General features: G+C 39.9%; 1 protein-coding gene across 22 annotated transcripts in view; it reads left to right on the top strand.

The window, feature by feature from the left end:
- myo18ab (myosin XVIIIA b) overlaps positions 1-18030 on the top strand; it is a 108074-nt gene that overhangs the window by 27336 nt on the left and 62708 nt on the right. For 5 of the 22 annotated variants that reach the window (XM_077208393.1, XM_077208392.1, XM_077208394.1 and 2 more), the window contains exons 1-7: positions 10432-10587; positions 11154-11198; positions 12719-13936; positions 14571-14663; positions 14903-14968; positions 16030-16137; positions 17093-17158. The exons of 5 other annotated variants lie outside the window; for them this stretch is intronic. In XM_077208393.1, coding sequence (XP_077064508.1) covers positions 10549-10587; positions 11154-11198; positions 12719-13936; positions 14571-14663; positions 14903-14968; positions 16030-16137; positions 17093-17158 — 1635 coding nt within the window. In that variant the 5' untranslated portion in view covers positions 10432-10548. Of the gene's footprint in view, positions 1-10431; positions 10588-11153; positions 11199-12718; positions 13937-14570; positions 14664-14902; positions 14969-16029; positions 16138-17092; positions 17159-18030 lie in introns of those variants that run through there. 12 more of the 22 variants (XM_077208407.1, XM_077208408.1, XM_077208406.1 and 9 more) reach the window with 8 other exon arrangements.

The raw sequence follows: 18030 nt of genomic DNA, 5'->3' as shown, positions 1-18030 counted from the left end.
AATAGTAATGTGTTTATATATATATATTATTTTTATATTCATCAATAAATAGGCAATATAGACAATAATGATAAATGGAAATTCATTTCAGCACTTTACATCATATAAATAATAAAATATTATATCATATAAAAAATATAATAAAATCTCTCTGCGGAATCTCTGGCTGGGCCGGTTTGCAGGATAGAATCAAGGGTTAGGGATCAGAGTGCATGCTGACATTGTCATTGTTCTGCCGGTGCTGACAGAGTGCGTGAGAGTTTTGGGCAGAGGTGAGAGTGTCCTCGTTTGTTCCTTGCCGTTCTGTGTTGCATACTCATTCTCATTATCCCAGGCTGACAGCCTCGTAGCTCACATTCCTCTCCTCTTCCTTTCTGCCTCTTCCCCAGATCGGCCTGCAGTGTCAGCTCTGCTTCAGTCTGTTTCTCCCTCCCCCCTCATCGTGTTCTCCCACACAGCCGTGCATGCCGCCATAGTGGTCTTTAAATCCACCACACAGACACATTGTGGGCGTGCTGTGTCCTCTTCAGGACGTGCCGTAGCATAGACTCCCTGCACCACACCCCGAGCCCGAGCCGCCACAGGCCTGTACCAGCACCATCTGCAGAGCCTGGGCCATCACCTCCTCTGTCTCCTGCAGGGAGATTTCTGTATGCGAGACACGACACCCAATCTCCAGGCTATTGTCTGCACTACCTGGAAAATGATAGAGGGACTGAAAAGTACACTAGTGAAACGAGGTGAAAACAATCAGCCTCCCTTGACAGGGTGTGTTGACTACTGCTGGCTTCAGGCTACTTTTAAGAAGGGCTACTGCGCCCTCTTGTGCTTGTAAGCGTGAATGCCAATATAGCAAGAATTGAAGTTTTGCCTCCCAGTGGCAGGTTGTGTTGTTACAGCTATGAAAAGGCACTCCCCCACCTCTCTGCATAGAGGATATGATTGATTTTGGTGATTCTTGGCTAAGACCATGAACAGTGCAGAACAGTTTGAGCTCAGCTGTGCACTGCAGTTTCCTGATGCTTTGAACAGAAAATCACACTTTATGATTATTTTACTTTGAGAAACTTGCATACAAATAATGTCAAAACACTTTTTCAATTTAATAACTTTCAACCATACATTGATTTTTTTTTTTTACAAAACTTCGGAGGGAAGGTTTTGCTCTTTTCCCTATAGAAAACTATCATATGTTTTAGAAAAACACCATAAAATATACTAAACTATTCTCTTTTGCTCTCTCTCTATCTCTCTCTCTCTCTCTCTCTCTCTCTCTCTCTCTCTCTCGCTCTCTATCTCTCTCTCTCTCTCTATATATATATATTTATATGCTATTAATTTATCGTAAAAACAGTAATATTGTGAAATATTATTGCAATTCTAAATACCTTTTTTCTATATGAATGTATTTCAAAATAAGTAATTTATTCCTGTGATGGTAAAGCTGAATTTTCAGCATCATTACTTCAGTCTTCAGTGATGTTTTAGAAATCAATATGCTGAATTGCTGCTCAAGAAAGAATTTCTAATTATTATGAATGTTAAAAGCAGTTGTGCATCTTAATATTTTTGTGAAAACCAAATCTTTACTGTCACTTTTTATCATTTTGATGCATCCTTGCTGACCCTAAACTTGTAAGTCTCATAAACTACTATTTGGTCATTTTGGAATTTGTCAGCTCCAGTCTCCATTCACATAAAAGTGTGAGGGATATTCTCTAAAACTTCATCTTTTTTATGTTTCCACCATAGAGAGAAAGGCACATGGTGTCTTTGGTGGAGTCGGTCTTTGGTGCTCAGCTCTTACACTGATATACATGTGTGTTCATTAGGTGTAAGCCACGGCAGCTTTTATTTCCAGTGTGATCTGCGCTTTTGAAATGACTGTGTAGGAAGTGCCAAGGCCTTGCGTCATTTCCTCAACCTTCTCTCTCAGCGCTTCTGTTTTTCTCCTCTGTTTCCCCTCTCCGCCCCACACCTCTGTATCTCTCAGAGAAGAGAAACGCTAAGCCAACGCTCAAGGCCTTGGTGCTCGCTCCACAACTTCCAACGACAAAAGTTTGCACCAGCTTCGGCACGATCTGCACTCTTTGAAACCAGCAGACACCCTCACATGTGCACGCCTGCACTGGACCAACGTTTGCTCTGGAGCAGCTGAGCAGGAGAAGCAACAGCGGAGCTGTCCATCTCCCAGCCTACATTTTTGGGGGTGGGGAGAAAGCAGGAGTGTTGCAGCGGTGGTACTTGGTTTTTATTTTATTTTTAGCCTCTTCCCGACCCTCTACCCCGACAGCTGTCTCTCTCCTCCTCCTTCTCTGACAGAGCAGCGTCAGGAATAGCCTATCGCTTTGCAACTCTCAAAAGGCTGCCGGTTAGTGTGACATGAGACTACTGGTTCTCAGGACTCTCTCTCTGTCTCGAACACACACATTAATGCATCTCGCCGCTTTCGTCTGCCGCTCCGCTCCACTCTGACCTTGGTAAGGGAGCAACGGTAACTGTTTGGAGCTCCTGCGGAGGATCTCAGGTAAGGCAGCAGACGTTGCTCATGGCCCTGGATGGGGGAATCTGTAGATCTAGACCTGTGGAGGAGTCTGTTGGCTCAGAGTTCTGCTGCAGTCTGGACTCGGGCCTGCTCTGTCGCTTATTTTTAGGCTTGAGTGTGATGGCAAATCGGGAGCAATTACCGGGCTAGCTAGTGCTAATGCAAAATTCAATAAGTTTTGCAATTTCACGTGAATTCAAGTAAGGGTTTTCTTGTACTCAAGTGTGTTAACATGGCTGGTTTGTTTGGATTGTGTGGTGTAATTTGGTATTTTGAGACTAGAATGGAGTGCTGGATTGACATTTTGAGGTTAAGTGCTGAAGTCCATCAAGTTCAATAGAGGCTTTTGGTTGAGTTGGTTTGCTCTTTTGGGAAAAGGTAGTGCCATTATGTTTTGGTTATTGTTCTCTTTGAGATGAATGTTTCAAATGGGTCTTATTTTTGAAATTTTGTGGCTTTTTTCTTACTCTTTTGAACTGTCCTATGACTGTTGAGAGTTTGATAGATGAAGTCAGTGGGTTATTTTGTGTATACAGTCATTGGATCATATGCTTCACAGTCTGCAGAAGGTTTTATTGATGTGGCCATAAACTTTCAGCTGTTCTATTATGTCTCTTTTGTTAGGCTAAATTGCTGTTGCCGGCTTGTATTTATTCTGTGTCGGTGTAGGTTTCTTCATTTCTCAGTTGAATTATAATTAGTTTCAGGAAGTAAATTTAATTTTTTTTGCTGAATTGCGTTTAATCTCCATAAAAGCCTGAATTGGCTGTGGCATTAATTCCATCCTTTTGTTACTGTATGTGTCTTCGAGAGACATCTAGAATGAAAGCTGTTCAAGTCTACCAGTCCTGTGTTGAGTGATAAGACCACTTTCATTTATATATGCTATGGGTAGTCTTGCTATACATGGACAAATTAGGTATTTTATTATATTAACACTGTTAATTCAAATGTAATAGTTGTTACTACTAGAAATTGATCCAGTTTTTTTGTCCTGTTGGGAAATAATAGGGATGTTTGCTCTGTTTTTGGTTTTCAGTGATTCTCTAGCGAACAGATTTAGCTATAATCAGTGTATCTGTGGTTGTAACCTTGCTGTATAATAGTAATAATTATAATAATAGCTGTTGATTTTATAATTAACCTTTATTATTATTATTATTTATATATTTTTGACAGATTTTTTTGCATATGAGAGAATAGAATATTTAAGGGAATCTTAATCCTTTGGTTTCTGCTTTTACAACAGGATGAAAGATAATTTTGGTAATATTCTTTTTTATTAAATGTTGTCGCTGTTGTTTTTTTTAAAATCAATTTGGTAACCCAAAGTTATCACTTTGTTACTGTTTGTGCAGCTAGCCTGTTGTGTGTATTATGATGTGGGCAGTTTCTTGCCCATGTGTCTGCTCTTAAAAAAAGTCTGTGCTGTCAGTATCACAGTGCCCTGTTAACAGATAAGCATTCCACGGGTAACTTTTTATAGATGCAGTGTGTCTGATGGCTGGAAGGCCTGGAGAAGGGTCAGTAGTGGCATGAGGGGCTTTAGGGGAGTTCAGAGTGGTGTTCTGGATATGGAGTTAGGATGGCAGCTACATTCGACATGCCTAGTGGGAGATCCCAGAGTAATCCATACAGCTGATGCCGTACAATGTGGTGACAATGAAGTGAAACTGCTTTGTGTTTACAAACAAAAGCTCTCTGGCAATGTGGCAACATTTCAACCAAAATGAAGATTCTGTCATTTACTCATCCTCATTTCATTCCAAACCTGAATAACTTTGTTGTGTGGGACTCAATTTTCTAAAAGAACAAATAAGGGACTGTTCGTTATTTATTTAAGGGGCCACCGGAGGAGTTTTGAGATCTGTAGTCAAAAAAGACTTGACCCTCCCTTCGCCAGTAATAAATTTTTCTATGACCCTCCAAAATGATTGTGAAAAAAGGCATGACCCTCCCCTGGAAAAAGGCATGACATCTTTGCGCTTGGCAAATATGTTCAGATAGCCATTGTTTTTTTACAACCATGACAAACGACTAAACTCCTGCTTTCTCATCTTACTAAGGCTGTAACGATAGACCAAACCTACAATTCGGTTCGTATCATAATTTTTTATTTTAGATTTAGATTTTAAATTTTTAGATATTCGGTGCTGATGCAGTGGTGACACGTTCATGTAACAAGGATGGCGCTCCCAATAAAGTATCTGAAGTAAAAAGTAATGATTATGAATATGTCAAATATAGCAAGGAGAGATTTTAATTGTTTATTAATAAAAAAGTTTTTTCTGTGTCAGTGTGTCGGCTTCAAGATGAAGTTGACGATGCTGATTCGCGATCTTCACAGTAACGTGCCAGAGAGAGATGCAGATTTCATACGGATTCCATAAGCAGAGAGCAGTCTGTGTTGCGTTTTTAAATGTTCTGTTTAAAAAGTAGACATCAAGCCTTCTATATATTTCTCAAGTCTGTGAGGCAAGTACATTATACGCTGTGTTTCGGTTCATTTATGAGACGAGAGTCCAGTTCACACGCCGGCGACCCGTGTCATGATGATCTATTTTCTACTATATTTACTTCTTATTTATTAAATCCAGGCAATTGGTTGATGAGACATTAATTAAAATTAAGATACAATTAATGAAAAAACCAAATTTACTTTAAAGAAAGGCTTTGTGCTTTCTGAATTCGCTTTCAGAGCGGTCATGTCCATAACGGAGAACTGTCACGTCCGTAACATTGTTTTTTTCCTCATAAATGCAAACACGAAAAATAAAATAAAAAATAATATTTTATGTTCTGTGGGGAGGCCGGCCCTTCTTCTTCTTTGTTTTGCGCAGTGTTGCCTAATTCGTAGAATTATTAAAAAATATTTTGCCAGCTAAAAGTTAAAGATTTGTTGTGTCACGTCACATGTGTATTTCGCCCATATTAAATACGCATGTGTAGACTGATATTTTTCTAATGTCTTGACTCCTTCACTAAGGACTATGGATATATAAACAGATTCAGTATTAAATGCATTTTCTGATAATGTATACTTCAAGTTTTGACTGCAAATGTCACGTCCATAACGCTGGAATTGCCCAATTTTAAAGAATTTATCCTCAACTATTTTTTTTTTGGTGTAGGTCTGCGTATTTTATTATATTAACTTAAAATAATTCTAATAGTAATTTAAAAATGTGGTAGCACTACGTCTAACCCATCACACTCCACTCCCACTGTTATGGTGGCAATTTCAGTAGATTTACTCACTAAAATTGTTGTGGAAACACAGTAAGAATGGAAACTAAAATATGGTAGCCTTCTATCAGCTGCAGTTCTGGCGCCTCGGTCCCAATACACTCAACGTACATTCATATCACTTGTTAATGCCGCGGTAGAGTTACACTCACGGGACACTGCACTTATTCGCAATCACAAAAGTTCATTATTTGCTCATGCTTTAAAGCTATGCCGGGTAAACATTTCATTGGCGTTCTGTACATGAAGCACTTTTCCTGAGTGCGCACTGAAGTGCGCGCGCAATGTCAGACAGCGCCCAAACTGGATTTTTGTTGGGTCAGACCCATCTGATAGGGGCCAAACAAGCCACTTTGAAATTTTGCTGTTGTCATGAATACAAAAGTTGGGTGACCCTCCCCCTAGACTAAAAAAAGTTGAATGACCCTCCCCTCAACAAAGAATAAAAAGACATGACCCTCCCCTATTTTCCTCCGGTGGCCCTTTCCATAAATACCGAACGGTCCCTAAGTACTATAAAATAGTCCAAATGATGTGTGCGCTATATTCTTTTTTGTGCTTGTGGTTTGTGCAAATGATGCACCATTAGAATATATGCAAATATGCATTTGCAGAGGGTGTATATTTTCTTTAGAAGGATTGAGGCATAGTTGACTTGCAGATCATATCACTGATGTAGTTTTGTGTTTTAATTTGCATTTTATTTTTAATTGTTCCATAGTAAACAGGCATATTTCAGTTCAAAAGGCTTCAGTTGAATAGAAGTCAGACTGCAGCTATACAATGAGCCCTCTTATGACCCCTATAGGTCTGTCATGTGTCTCTTTTTCTAATATGTCAACAAGTTAAGAATTCTCTTCATTTTAGGATCCTTTTTAATCGCATATTTAAATAAATAACTAGGGCTGAACGATTATGGAAAATAATCTAATTGCGATTTTTTTAACCAATATTGCGATTGCGATTTAATATGTGATTACTTTAAGTTCTTTACCTTCTGTATTAGTCGACAAAGACAAGCAATAAATCATTGTACAGTAGGGATGGGAATCTTTAGGCAGCTCATGATCCGATCTAATTTTTTTCTTATTAATTAATCTTAATAATACTTAAAATATGTATTTAATTACATGTGTAAATATACATACATTTATATATATATATATATATATATATATATATATATATACATTTATATATATATATATATATATATATATATATATATATATATATATATATATATTAATTAAACCAATTACATGTTAAGAATTTTAAATGGACTATAAACTAATATAGCTTCAACATATAAAAGCTAGTAAATAAAGAGGAACAAAAAAAAAACATTAAAAGCAATAAACAAAGAGTGCTTTCAGTATTTAAAAATAGGCTGTCTGAACGTTTTCCATTCAAGAGCTGGAGTGATTTTCTAACGCATTCTCATCCTTTGGCGTCATATGTGACGCCATATGACAAAACGGCGAAATACTACGCACATGGCACCCTTTATCGACAATATAACACGCACTGGTAGGTTTAGGTGTGGGGTAGGGTCTGCGTCACATATTCACGCTAAAGGATGCCAGTCAACTTTATGACGCCTTGGGTTCGCGTGTTATATTCACGCTAAAGGGTGCCATGTGCGTAGTATTTCGCCGTTTTGTCATATGGCGTCACATATGCCGCCAAAGGATGAGAACCAGTGGCGGTTCTAGGGGGTGGCCAGGGGGGGCCAGTGCCCCTGTGACAACAAGCTTGGCCCCCCTTGTGGCCCCCCTAAATGTGGAGTGTGAAATAATTACAAAACTTACAAAGTTACAAAACTGTTTTTTGCTATCGTTGTTTATCATTGTTATCGTTGTATGCGTATCATTTTTTATTATTCTATTTTTGTGGATTTGCTTGTTCACGTGACAATTCGCATCACATTCGCGGGAATCGCGGCAGAATAACGTCTGTCTCCTGCACGCGAGAGAGGAGAGAAGAAGAAGCTGGTAAATGTCAGTTCAGTTGCAAGTTCATAATTTATGTGCGTATCGGGTGTGCGATGTGTATTTTTTATTATGATATTGTAATCAAAACTATAGTAGGAGGCACTGTGAGCTGACATCGCATTTGTCTATCGTCCTTTCACTGCTGTGTGCAGTTCATAGGTAGCCTATGCCCCCAAATTAGTTTTTGTCTTATATTTATATCATATTATGTTCTTATATTAGAATATCAAATCAACAAGTGCGCTGTTTCCCGTGCACAATTGCAACTGTGATATTGATGTTATACAACAGTTAAATTAACAATAAGTGAACATTGGGAGTTACTTTTTAGACACAATATTGTCAATATTGTTTGTTTTCCCTTTATTTCGCCGACTAGAATTTCAAAATGAAACCGTAGCAGAGTCTCAATGCAACAGACAGCGATGATTACTTGACTGAAATCCGCGTTTGGAAAGGAATCACTTGCTCTTTTCCCGAATGAATCAGCCGTTTGAACGAATTGGTTGAATGAATGAATCCCTCAAATCACTTAAGACAGGGACTTACCGCCGCCTACTGGCGGTTTTAGTTTCATATTTAAAGTACCCTTTAATTAAAACGTCAAAATTCGAAATCATTTCATATTTAAATATTGATTAAAAAAAAGATCTCATAGCTTTATTTATGCAATTGTAAATGGAGGGTAAATATATTAATGCCGCTTCTGTGTCTCCTCTGCACTGCAAAGATGGATTTTGATTGAATGATTTAATTTGACTGGTAACAGTGGTACTGTATAATTATTGTATAATTAAGTATTATTGTATAAATAAGTAAAATTACTGTATAATTTGAATGTTAGTATTTGACATAAAAGGTGATGCATAACTCTAAATAAGTTTAGAAAGAATGTCCATAGGTGAAATTGCCCCTGGAAATCAATTTAAGGTGGCAAATTTTGCCCTTAATTAAAAAATTAATTTCTGTCACTGCTGTGAGCTGACCACTGCATAGAATATGAAAAATATGAATATCTTTGTGAGTCTGCTGTCAACAACAGGCCTAAACCAGCCATGGTACCAGCACAAAAACACAATCAGTAAAATATCATCTAATTATTATCAACAAAACGTTGAAAATATTGAGATATATTTTTGTCAATATTGCACACCCCTAATGTACGGTATTAATTTTAGATTTCTTCAGGTCTTAAAAAGCCTTAAATTTGACTTTAAAAAGTGTGCAGGAACCCTGTAAACGGTTAGACATAGTTACCTAGCAAGTCAGTTATTTTCAGTAAATTAATTAATAAGCTTCTTGGTCCCCATTGCTTTTGCTCTATAGTTCTCACCAAAATGAAGAGAAAGAAGGACATCATGTCAATTACAGTTACTGTGACTAATACTGAATATGTAATGCAAATGTAAAAATATAATGGAAATGCAAATACATTGAATGATTATAAACATGGTATTTTGCCTGTTAATGCCTGCAGTGCAGTGCAGAAAATGATATGACAACAATAAAGTCTAAATGTAACTGGCCCCTCTAACAGTACAACTGGCCCCATCTTGGCCCCCCCAGTTTAAATGGTCTAGAACCGCCACTGATGAGAACGGGCTCGATTTTCCCCCTATACGATAAATTGCATTCACACTAATGCACATATCTCTTTTGAAATTGTAAATGTAGTTTGTCCTATTGGTTTAAGATATAACTGACCGTGTTTACATTAATTTCGCGTCAAAAGCATTTTGAGATGCAAGTACATTTACCCAATGAGTCGCTCACAGTCGCATGCACGAGCACTCTTCACAAAGCGCGCGTAAGTATTTTAAAATGAAAGCAGCTTTCTCAGTGATTTTCATAATTTTAATATATAGCAGCTAAGCCAACTGCATTCCAAAAGACATAATGCCTTTGTGGAGCATTTGTAAGGAAAATTCCGGCGGCCAAGACCGCGCACTGCAAGAGTAACATCAAAGCGGCAAAACCTGTGCAATGAAGCCCGCGACTGTCCTTGTAATTCGCTTAAACCCCGAACTTTATGAAAGCTTATTTTTCGGAAGGTTTGAGCGGTGTCGTGTGTGTGTGTGTGTGTGTTGTGTGTGTGTGTGAGAGAGAGAGAGAGAGAGAGAGAGAGAGAGAGAGAGAGAGAGAGAGAGAGAGAGAGAGAGAGAGAAATTAGAAGCAAGCAGAATACGGTTGTTTCTAAAGCACGCGCGGCGTCATCACGCATGTGTGTTTAAAAACTAAGCTCAGATTCGATTCTGAAATTCTCTGAATCAATCCAGAATTGTTGGTGAGAGAATAAATAACACAATATCACATACATAAAAAATAAACTGTTCTTTCCTGTATGCCAGACCTATGCGTAGCGTGCCAAGTTGATGCTTGATTTGCAGACTGCTTTGCTCTCGCGTGTCACATGACCAGTGTAATCGCAGCTTTTGCGGTTACAAAATCGCATTTCATCATATCGCGATATTATCGCAAATGCAATTAATCGTTCAGCCCTATAAATAACCTTAATGTGCAACTTGAGGCAAATCTAGTGTGTTTAATCATCTCTTTCTACCCAACAGAGCCAAGAACCTCCTCTTCTTTCCAGCATTGTGGGTCTTGTTTACCTGAAGTTTGTGACCTCACATAAAATAACTGTGAAGACCAACATCCATTGTGCCAGCTTCTTGTCTGCTGGTCCCTCCATCTGTCACTCATCTTTCCATCCCGCCCCCCCTCCTCCATCAAACCCCAGCCCATGACAGCAGCGTTGCCAGCATGGCATTCTCATCACGCTTTTCCTTCTGGGAGCAAAAGGAAAGTGATGTTCCATTTTCCATTCTCATCTTTCTGCACTGTGTGACATCAGCTGGGTGGTGTGCATGAAATGCACCAATGATCTCACTTTTATATCTATCTGTAGCAATGTACTGGGGTGCCATGTGCACGGTTCATGACCGCACAGTTGCTAACAGCCTCTGTTCAGGACACGCGTGTGTATTTGTGTTTTCTGGGCAGATGGAAAACACAAATCACTGTGTGAAAATGACTGGTGTGCTTTAGTGTCATGGTAGACTGTAGTTCACCAGCTTTTTTCAGTTCACTTTTTTCAGTTCACCAGCTGTAGTTCATAGCTCTTTTGATTAGATTTTGAAAAGCTGCCGCTGGCTGGAATATAGCAGTACACTAATGCTACTGCTTAAAATGGCAAGCACTGTAAATTGGTGCCTTATTAGGGTTCAAAATTGGTACAGTTTCTGGATATCTTGGTCTTTAAAAATGTCCTGCATGAAATGTGTTTAAACACATCTACATAATAGCCTCAGCATGAACTTATTGTCCTAAATCAAATGCTAATGACCTTTTTACATGGACCTTTATAGATCAAAGAAGAGAACAAGCCAATCCCCAAGAGTTCAAAAGATAATGTAAGTGCCAAGATATTGTGCATAGTACTAACAAATTAAGTCTCACAGCTCTTTCATAATGCTCTCACAGAGAAGAGATGCACAGAGAAGAAATGGAAATTGAAAAGCTCTCTGACTCTGTCTATTTGTCCTTAGTGACATAGCGGGCCCTATTTTAACGATCTGAAACGCAAGTGTCAAAGCGCAAAGCGCAAGTAAATTTGTGGGCGGATCCCGGCGCTGTTGCTATTTTCCTGGCGGCATAAATGCCTCTTGTGCTTGGCGCAAATCTAAAAGGGGTTGGTCTGAGGTAGCTTCATTATTCATAGGTGTGGTTTGGGCGTAACGGGAAACAAACCAATAAGAGCTTTATATCACAATCCCTTTAAGAGCATGATGAACGAGGTGCGCTTGTTCCATGGCGCAATACTATTATAACGGCGCATTTACCAGGCGCGCTTCAGAATCGGTTCTCAGCCGAGGAGATCGATGTTCTCGCCAGGGCCGTAAAAGAAAGAAAAATGACATTGGGGTTGGGACAAACCCACCCAAATTAGTTTCGGTTAAACATGCATATAATAATTTGGGTAAATGTGTAAGCTTTATGCCTATTTTCCCCATCGTCATGGACACAACAATGATTTCCCTCGTGTTTTAATATTTTTCCTTATAATAATGTATAATTTGCAAAAAGTTAAATGCATCTGTGTAGATGAGAGAATCATCTACAGTGTATGCGCGTTGTTCACACTCTGTATTATGGCCAAGTATGCGCGCTTAAAATAACATCTGAATGTACGCGCAATGCGCCATTGACTTTAGACCAGGTTTTTTCTGGTCAGTGGCGCAATTGTTTTATAGAACAGCAAAATAGCATGAGGGAAAGTTTGCGGCGGAACACGCCTACTCTTTGCGCTGAACCGCCCCGGGGAGCGCAAGTGTATTTCTTAGTTAACCGACGTGTGTCTGTGGAGGGAAAAGTCCGCTTTGCGCGGGTGCAAAATAAGAATGATACATGCGTCAGTGTACTAAGTCATTTGCGCCGGGTGCAAGATAGGGCCCATTGTCTTATTGTATATTTTCGGTTATTTTTTTTTCAGAATAATATGCTGTCAGTTCCAAGTCCCTCTGTTTTGACACAGGATGCAGAATTGTTGTCACAGGAAGTCTGATGTACAAATGCATGCTTGGAGAAGTGCTGTGTGCAGAATTTTTAAGAGCAAAAAGTGACGAAGTATATTTATGTGATAGTTCAACTTTGCAATCTTGGTGCTCTCATGCACACTATGCGATTGTATAATATGACAATAGAAACCAGCATTATACTTCCCTTTCTCCTAGTTTGAGTTTGGTAGGCAAGTTTTTTTTTTTTTGTGACGAGACAATATTTACAGCATTAAATTTACTGGCATTGTATTTTGAGATTGTTTGTAATTTAAAGTGTTATATATTGATTTAGCAATTGGTTTGTCTTCTGATTGATTGAATATCTTTCTATCCTTCCTCACTGACTTTTGTACATGTATCTGTCGGATGAGTAGTCTGACAGCGATGGTAGCCTGAATAGCCGCTCCCAGTCAGTGCCCAGCCTGGAACCTGGCAGAGGCCTACTACGTGCCAAGAGTCCTCAGCCTGTTTGGGATACAACTGCAGAGGTCCAGTCCCAGTCTCAATTCAGGCGGGTCAAGAGCCCCTCACCCAACAGAGATAAGATGATGATCAGTAAGTTGTCTGAAGTGCCCAAGATGCCGGAGCGCTTCAAAAGCCCTGAGCCTTCTCGAGCTTCCTTGAGTCCTGAACCTTTTTTGAATGGAGAAAGCAAAATGAATGGTGCTCTCAGTGTCAAGACTACTGCAAGTGCCAGCCAGCCAGAGCTCACAGAGGACTTGCAGGATGGGACCCGTAAGAAGGTGGTGAAGGTGGTGCGCAGGGTGGTTAGGAGGGTACTTCCTACTGAAGAAGACAGGGCAGCAATCCCTGCAACCATGTCCCCGGAACCACCTAAACCAGTTTTAGAACCACCAAAACCTGAACCAGCATCTGTACCAAAAGTCGTGAAAGTGCCTGTGTTCTCCTTCAAACATGATACTATAAAGAAGGAAGAAAGAGATGATATCTCTGCTGGACTGACTAACTTAATGAGTCGAGGCAGGACCAGGGAACCTCGTCATCGGATCCGCAATAATGAGCCTGCTGAAAAAGAGGATGTGAAACCTGTAGAGAAGTCTGAAGTGAACGAGATTTCTGAACCAACACAGAATAAAACTTTGCCGAAACTAGAAGCCTCCCAGTGTCTAAAACTGGAGCAACAGACTTCAGCTCCTGCTACTACCTCAACAACACTTAAGTCTCCCGTTTCACCACCAGTGGGGTTCATCCCAGCCTCTAAACCCAATCCACTCTCTCCCCCATCAGGATTTGTTCCTACACCAAAACCCATAGGATTTGTCCCAAACTCAAAACCACCTACTCTTTCCCCTTCAGTAGGTTTTATTCCTGCTCCAAAACCTTCTCCTATAACTCCTGCTGGATTTGTTCCTATAGCTCCTAGCGTTTCTCCACCTTCAGCTCCTATTCCAGATCCAAAAACATTGCCTGTTATCCCCAGTCCTATATCTGCTGTCCCAACTGCTAACTTTGCTCCAACCGCTCCTGGTAAAACCAACACGCTTAACCCCCCAGCCCTCAAAACAGATCAATTTGCCCCTCCATCAGGGTTCATTCCTACCCATAAACAGATGTCTATGAAGAAACCAGAGGTATTGATCACAGTGATTACTTGGCTGCATGGATTGCTGTGTGAGGAGTGCACTAATGTGTATGCCGTGTACCACTCGTACAACTGTGTTTCACCTTATATTCTCTGTAATGAGCAAGTTTCTCACATTTTAGTTGGTTACATTGTTTCTTTTTTGCTCAAAACACTTTACGTGCATGTTTCCTTATGGTTTTTAGCTCTCTGAAGTGTTGTTTAAATGGGATTTTTGTTCTGTGACAGCAGCCTTCTCTTGAGGTTCTTACTCTCTCTGAGTTGCCTTTCAAGTCTCTGGCCTTAACTGTTCAGGCCAGCGCTTATGGTTCCTTAACGTTACCACTGGAAAAACAGCTTTAATATGCTGATCTTGCAAATCAATGGTGTAGTTGAAGGCTGTTAGTAGATCAAGTCACCTCAGAGGCCCACAGAGCAATTTACACAGAGCAACATCATAGACTGTAGATCTTATGGATTAGATGCTTGAACTTTTATAGTGTTGTGGACGTTGGATAGTTTGTTTGGTTCTATGCATGAAATTTGAGAATGGTGGACTAATTTGTGTCTGGTTGCTTGGTTACTCACGTCAATCCCTTAAACGACTTGACTTTCGTGACACTGTGTGTGGTTTGGATGTGAAGGTGAAGACGCCCGCACGTATGCCACCAACTCCAGCAGGGAGACCTTCTCCTGAAAGCATTTCTAAACCCACTCTACCAACCTTGTCCAAAAAGGTGTGTTCACACTTTGCAGTGGTGATGACATGCCCGTTTAGTTCTCCAGGAAGGGAATGCAGCATGGCTAACATAAACACTTGTGACTTTGTCTGCTTTCAACCAGCTTCTGTGTAGAGCTTTTACAATTTATTCTTTGAATAAATTAGCGTTGGCTACTTTACATAACATTTCTCAATAACAAAGCCATGTGCTTAGTCTGAGTTAGACTCACATCTTCTCGGTGGTCTGACCTATAGGAGAGTCCGCCACTGAGTCCCACTGAAGAAGCACAGAGACGGCTGGAGAGGATCTTCGCTGCATCTGTAATGCCTATCCATTCCTCCTCTTCCTGTCTTCACTTATCTTGTCTTCATTCCTGCTTCTTTGTCTTATTCATCTCTCTCTCTCTCTCTCTCTCTCTCTCTCTCTCTCTCTCTCTCTCTCTCTCTCTCTCTCTCTCTCTCTCTCTCTCTCTCTTTCTCTCTGGTGCATGTCTTATCCAGACATGTGTCTCTCACTGTCTGTAGGCCTATAAATAAAGCACTTAAAGCCTGAAAGTGTTTATGCTTGCTGACTGAGTACTCATGGGAAAATAGTTTAATACACTACATTGTGAATGAGCAAAAGGGATTTAAAGGACATTAATGTGAGCAAAGCGACTACATAGTGCCTTCACATCTAATGATTCTTAACTCTGTCTCTTTAAAAATAATTTATGGCTTCATTCCAAACTCTAGTGAACTGCCTACCTAGACACTGTGAATGCAGCTCCAAAAATACCTTTTAAAAACAGCTGCAAAGTTTTAAACAAGCTAGCCTAAGACAAAAAATGTCGGACGATTTGTGTAGTGTTTTCCCCACCAATGTTTTCTGATCCCTGTCAAACAAAAAAAGGGGAGGGGGGAGGAAACAATTCAAAATGGCAGACAATTTTAGAGAAACACCCTATTTTTGTGTTTTTCAGAATAAAATTAAAGTTCATTTAAAAAAAAAAAAGTAAAACTATTTACCCAACATTGTGTTTATGCTATGTATTTTTTGTGCATAGAGCATGGTTAGCTTAGTGACATATGGTGATAAAACTCTGTAGCTCAGCCTTCTGCTCTTATGTCTACTGAGCTGTTTTTGATAAGTCTCTCAAACCCCATGTCTGTTTTTATAACCCGTCTTGTCCTATTTATCACAATTTCATGCACTTTTTCCATTTGCTATGTGGTGCAGTACAACTTTAGTATCTAACAAACAGGTTTTTATGGTTCAGGCATGCCCATCTCACCTCCATGTGCCTGCTGTCCTTTCATCTGTGGGTACATGTCTCATCTTTCCCTCTCTCTCTCATCCACTGCTGTCTCTGTGGCTGTGATTGTTTGGCTGGCTGGTGTAGCTGGAACCTGTGGCCAGTGCCTCTGCGTCGTCTCAGGTACAGGGCTCTTCCCCCACTGTGCCCCTCCATGGCTTGGGCGGAGTGTGTGCTCGTGTGGCCTGTTGGAGTGTAAGCCCTCTGTTCCTCTTTCTAACTCACCCCCCACCCTCATTCATGACTATGCTTTTGTGCTTGTATCATCAACTTTTTTTGTGCCAAAAATAGATGTTTACATTTTCTATCAAGATTTATGACTTGATAAATAATAAATATGTTGGTAGTTTGGATAACTGAACCCCATTGTTTGCACGTCATATCTTTGATATATGGATTGCATGCTTGTTCATTGCTTATGAATGATTAGGGCAATATGTTAATGAATTTGCTCCTACTGTCCAGATGATCAACTTATAAGTGAATAGCAGTGAATAAGCCTTCTGATTGAAGACTTTGATTTATGAGCGTTGCCTTTTGCGTTGCCTCAGGCTCTGAACATTATCTAATTTATGCATTGCCTCATACCACTAACATAGTGTATTTATAAATCCTTACATCATCTTCCATCACCTCTGTGTTGTGTAACCATGCTGTTGTTGTTTGTATCAATCGTATATTTTAAGAGATTCTTATTTCATTTTTAATATCTATTCTCTCATACACCATGTGGAACATTAATAACATAATTTTATGCAGATGTAGAAATCTATTACATGGGTGAATCGCATGAAATTATGCATAATTGCATGTAATTATATATAATTAATTATTACATATTATATATCTATGTAAAAATTATGGATTATATATATAGAGGTTAATTATGACCTATTCTTGGCAGGTTTTATGATATGCTCCCATGCTGAATGTTTATTTCATTCCCATTAGTTCCCTGAGTGTGACTAGTGCCTTACATCACATGATCAATAACCCTTTTTATTCACAGGATGCTGTAGATGCTCTATGTGTGGAGCTGAGGCAGGCTATTAAATTGATAAATGAGTGTGTTTTTGAGAGATGCACATTATTAAGTGTTGTGCCGTCTAACGCTGCTCTTGCCCCCTCATGCTGGCCTGCCGTCTCACAGGGACAGGTGGAGGAGGATCCCGTGGCAATCCTAAAGGCAGACCATGCTGCTGCCGCCCAGCCTAAGGTCTGCTTTCTGCTGTGTGTGTACTGTAGTTCACCTGCCTAATCCCACCCTTGACCTATTGTCCAACTTGCTCTTGTGTTGTGGAGTGTTGTGTTCTCACCCATCCCATTTCATCGACAACACAAAGACCCCAGCCGTAGAGCCCATAATTATAAAACAATCAGATGGAAAAACATAACAGCAAAACAGACAATCTGGCAAATAGTAATATGGGTTCATCTAACATTTTAATAGCATCAGATTGTTATTAACTTGCACTGACAGTGGTTGTGCTGTAGTGTTCCTACCCTTCCTTCTCATGTGCCACTGTACTTGTAGAGTGTACTGGTTTATCTACATAACATGGTATACTAACCAAACACCAGAGGATAGAAGCATGTGAACTGGAACACAACTCCATCCCATCAGTGGATCAACTGATATACTATCTCTCACTGTCAGCCCTTCACAGCGGTAGAGTTCATGTTCAGAACCCGTGTGTGTAGGTCAAGCATGAATGCAGTGGAATCAGACATGCCCAGACAACCAGAACATTGGGTTTGTAATCTGACCCCATCCATCATTTGAAGCCCGAGTTGGCTTCATCTACACCTGCAGTTCAACTCACCCCATCTTGCATGACAGCCCACAGCATTTCAAGCTTATTTCCCACTATAGACGTTGGGAAACAATGCTCTTTTTGGCTGATCTGGGACCTGTTTGTACCTTTAATAGTTATTATGTTAGCAGATGTCTCCAATCAGGGTTAAAATACCATTTTTGTGTCATTAAGTGATAGCAGTCCTTTTCCCATAAGTGTGGACTAATGCATGCTGTGGATTTGAAGCGTCAGTGATGTTTCTGGTCAAAGGCCTGTGTAAAGTCACAAATAA

Source organism: Siphateles boraxobius, unplaced genomic scaffold (genome assembly GCF_051911475.1).
Source record: "Siphateles boraxobius isolate OS27281-9 unplaced genomic scaffold, OSU_SipBor_1 6, whole genome shotgun sequence".
NCBI lineage: Eukaryota > Metazoa > Chordata > Actinopteri > Cypriniformes > Leuciscidae > Siphateles > Siphateles boraxobius.
The sequence above is the reverse complement of the archived record's forward strand: the minus strand, read 5'-3'. Positions and strand labels throughout refer to the sequence as shown.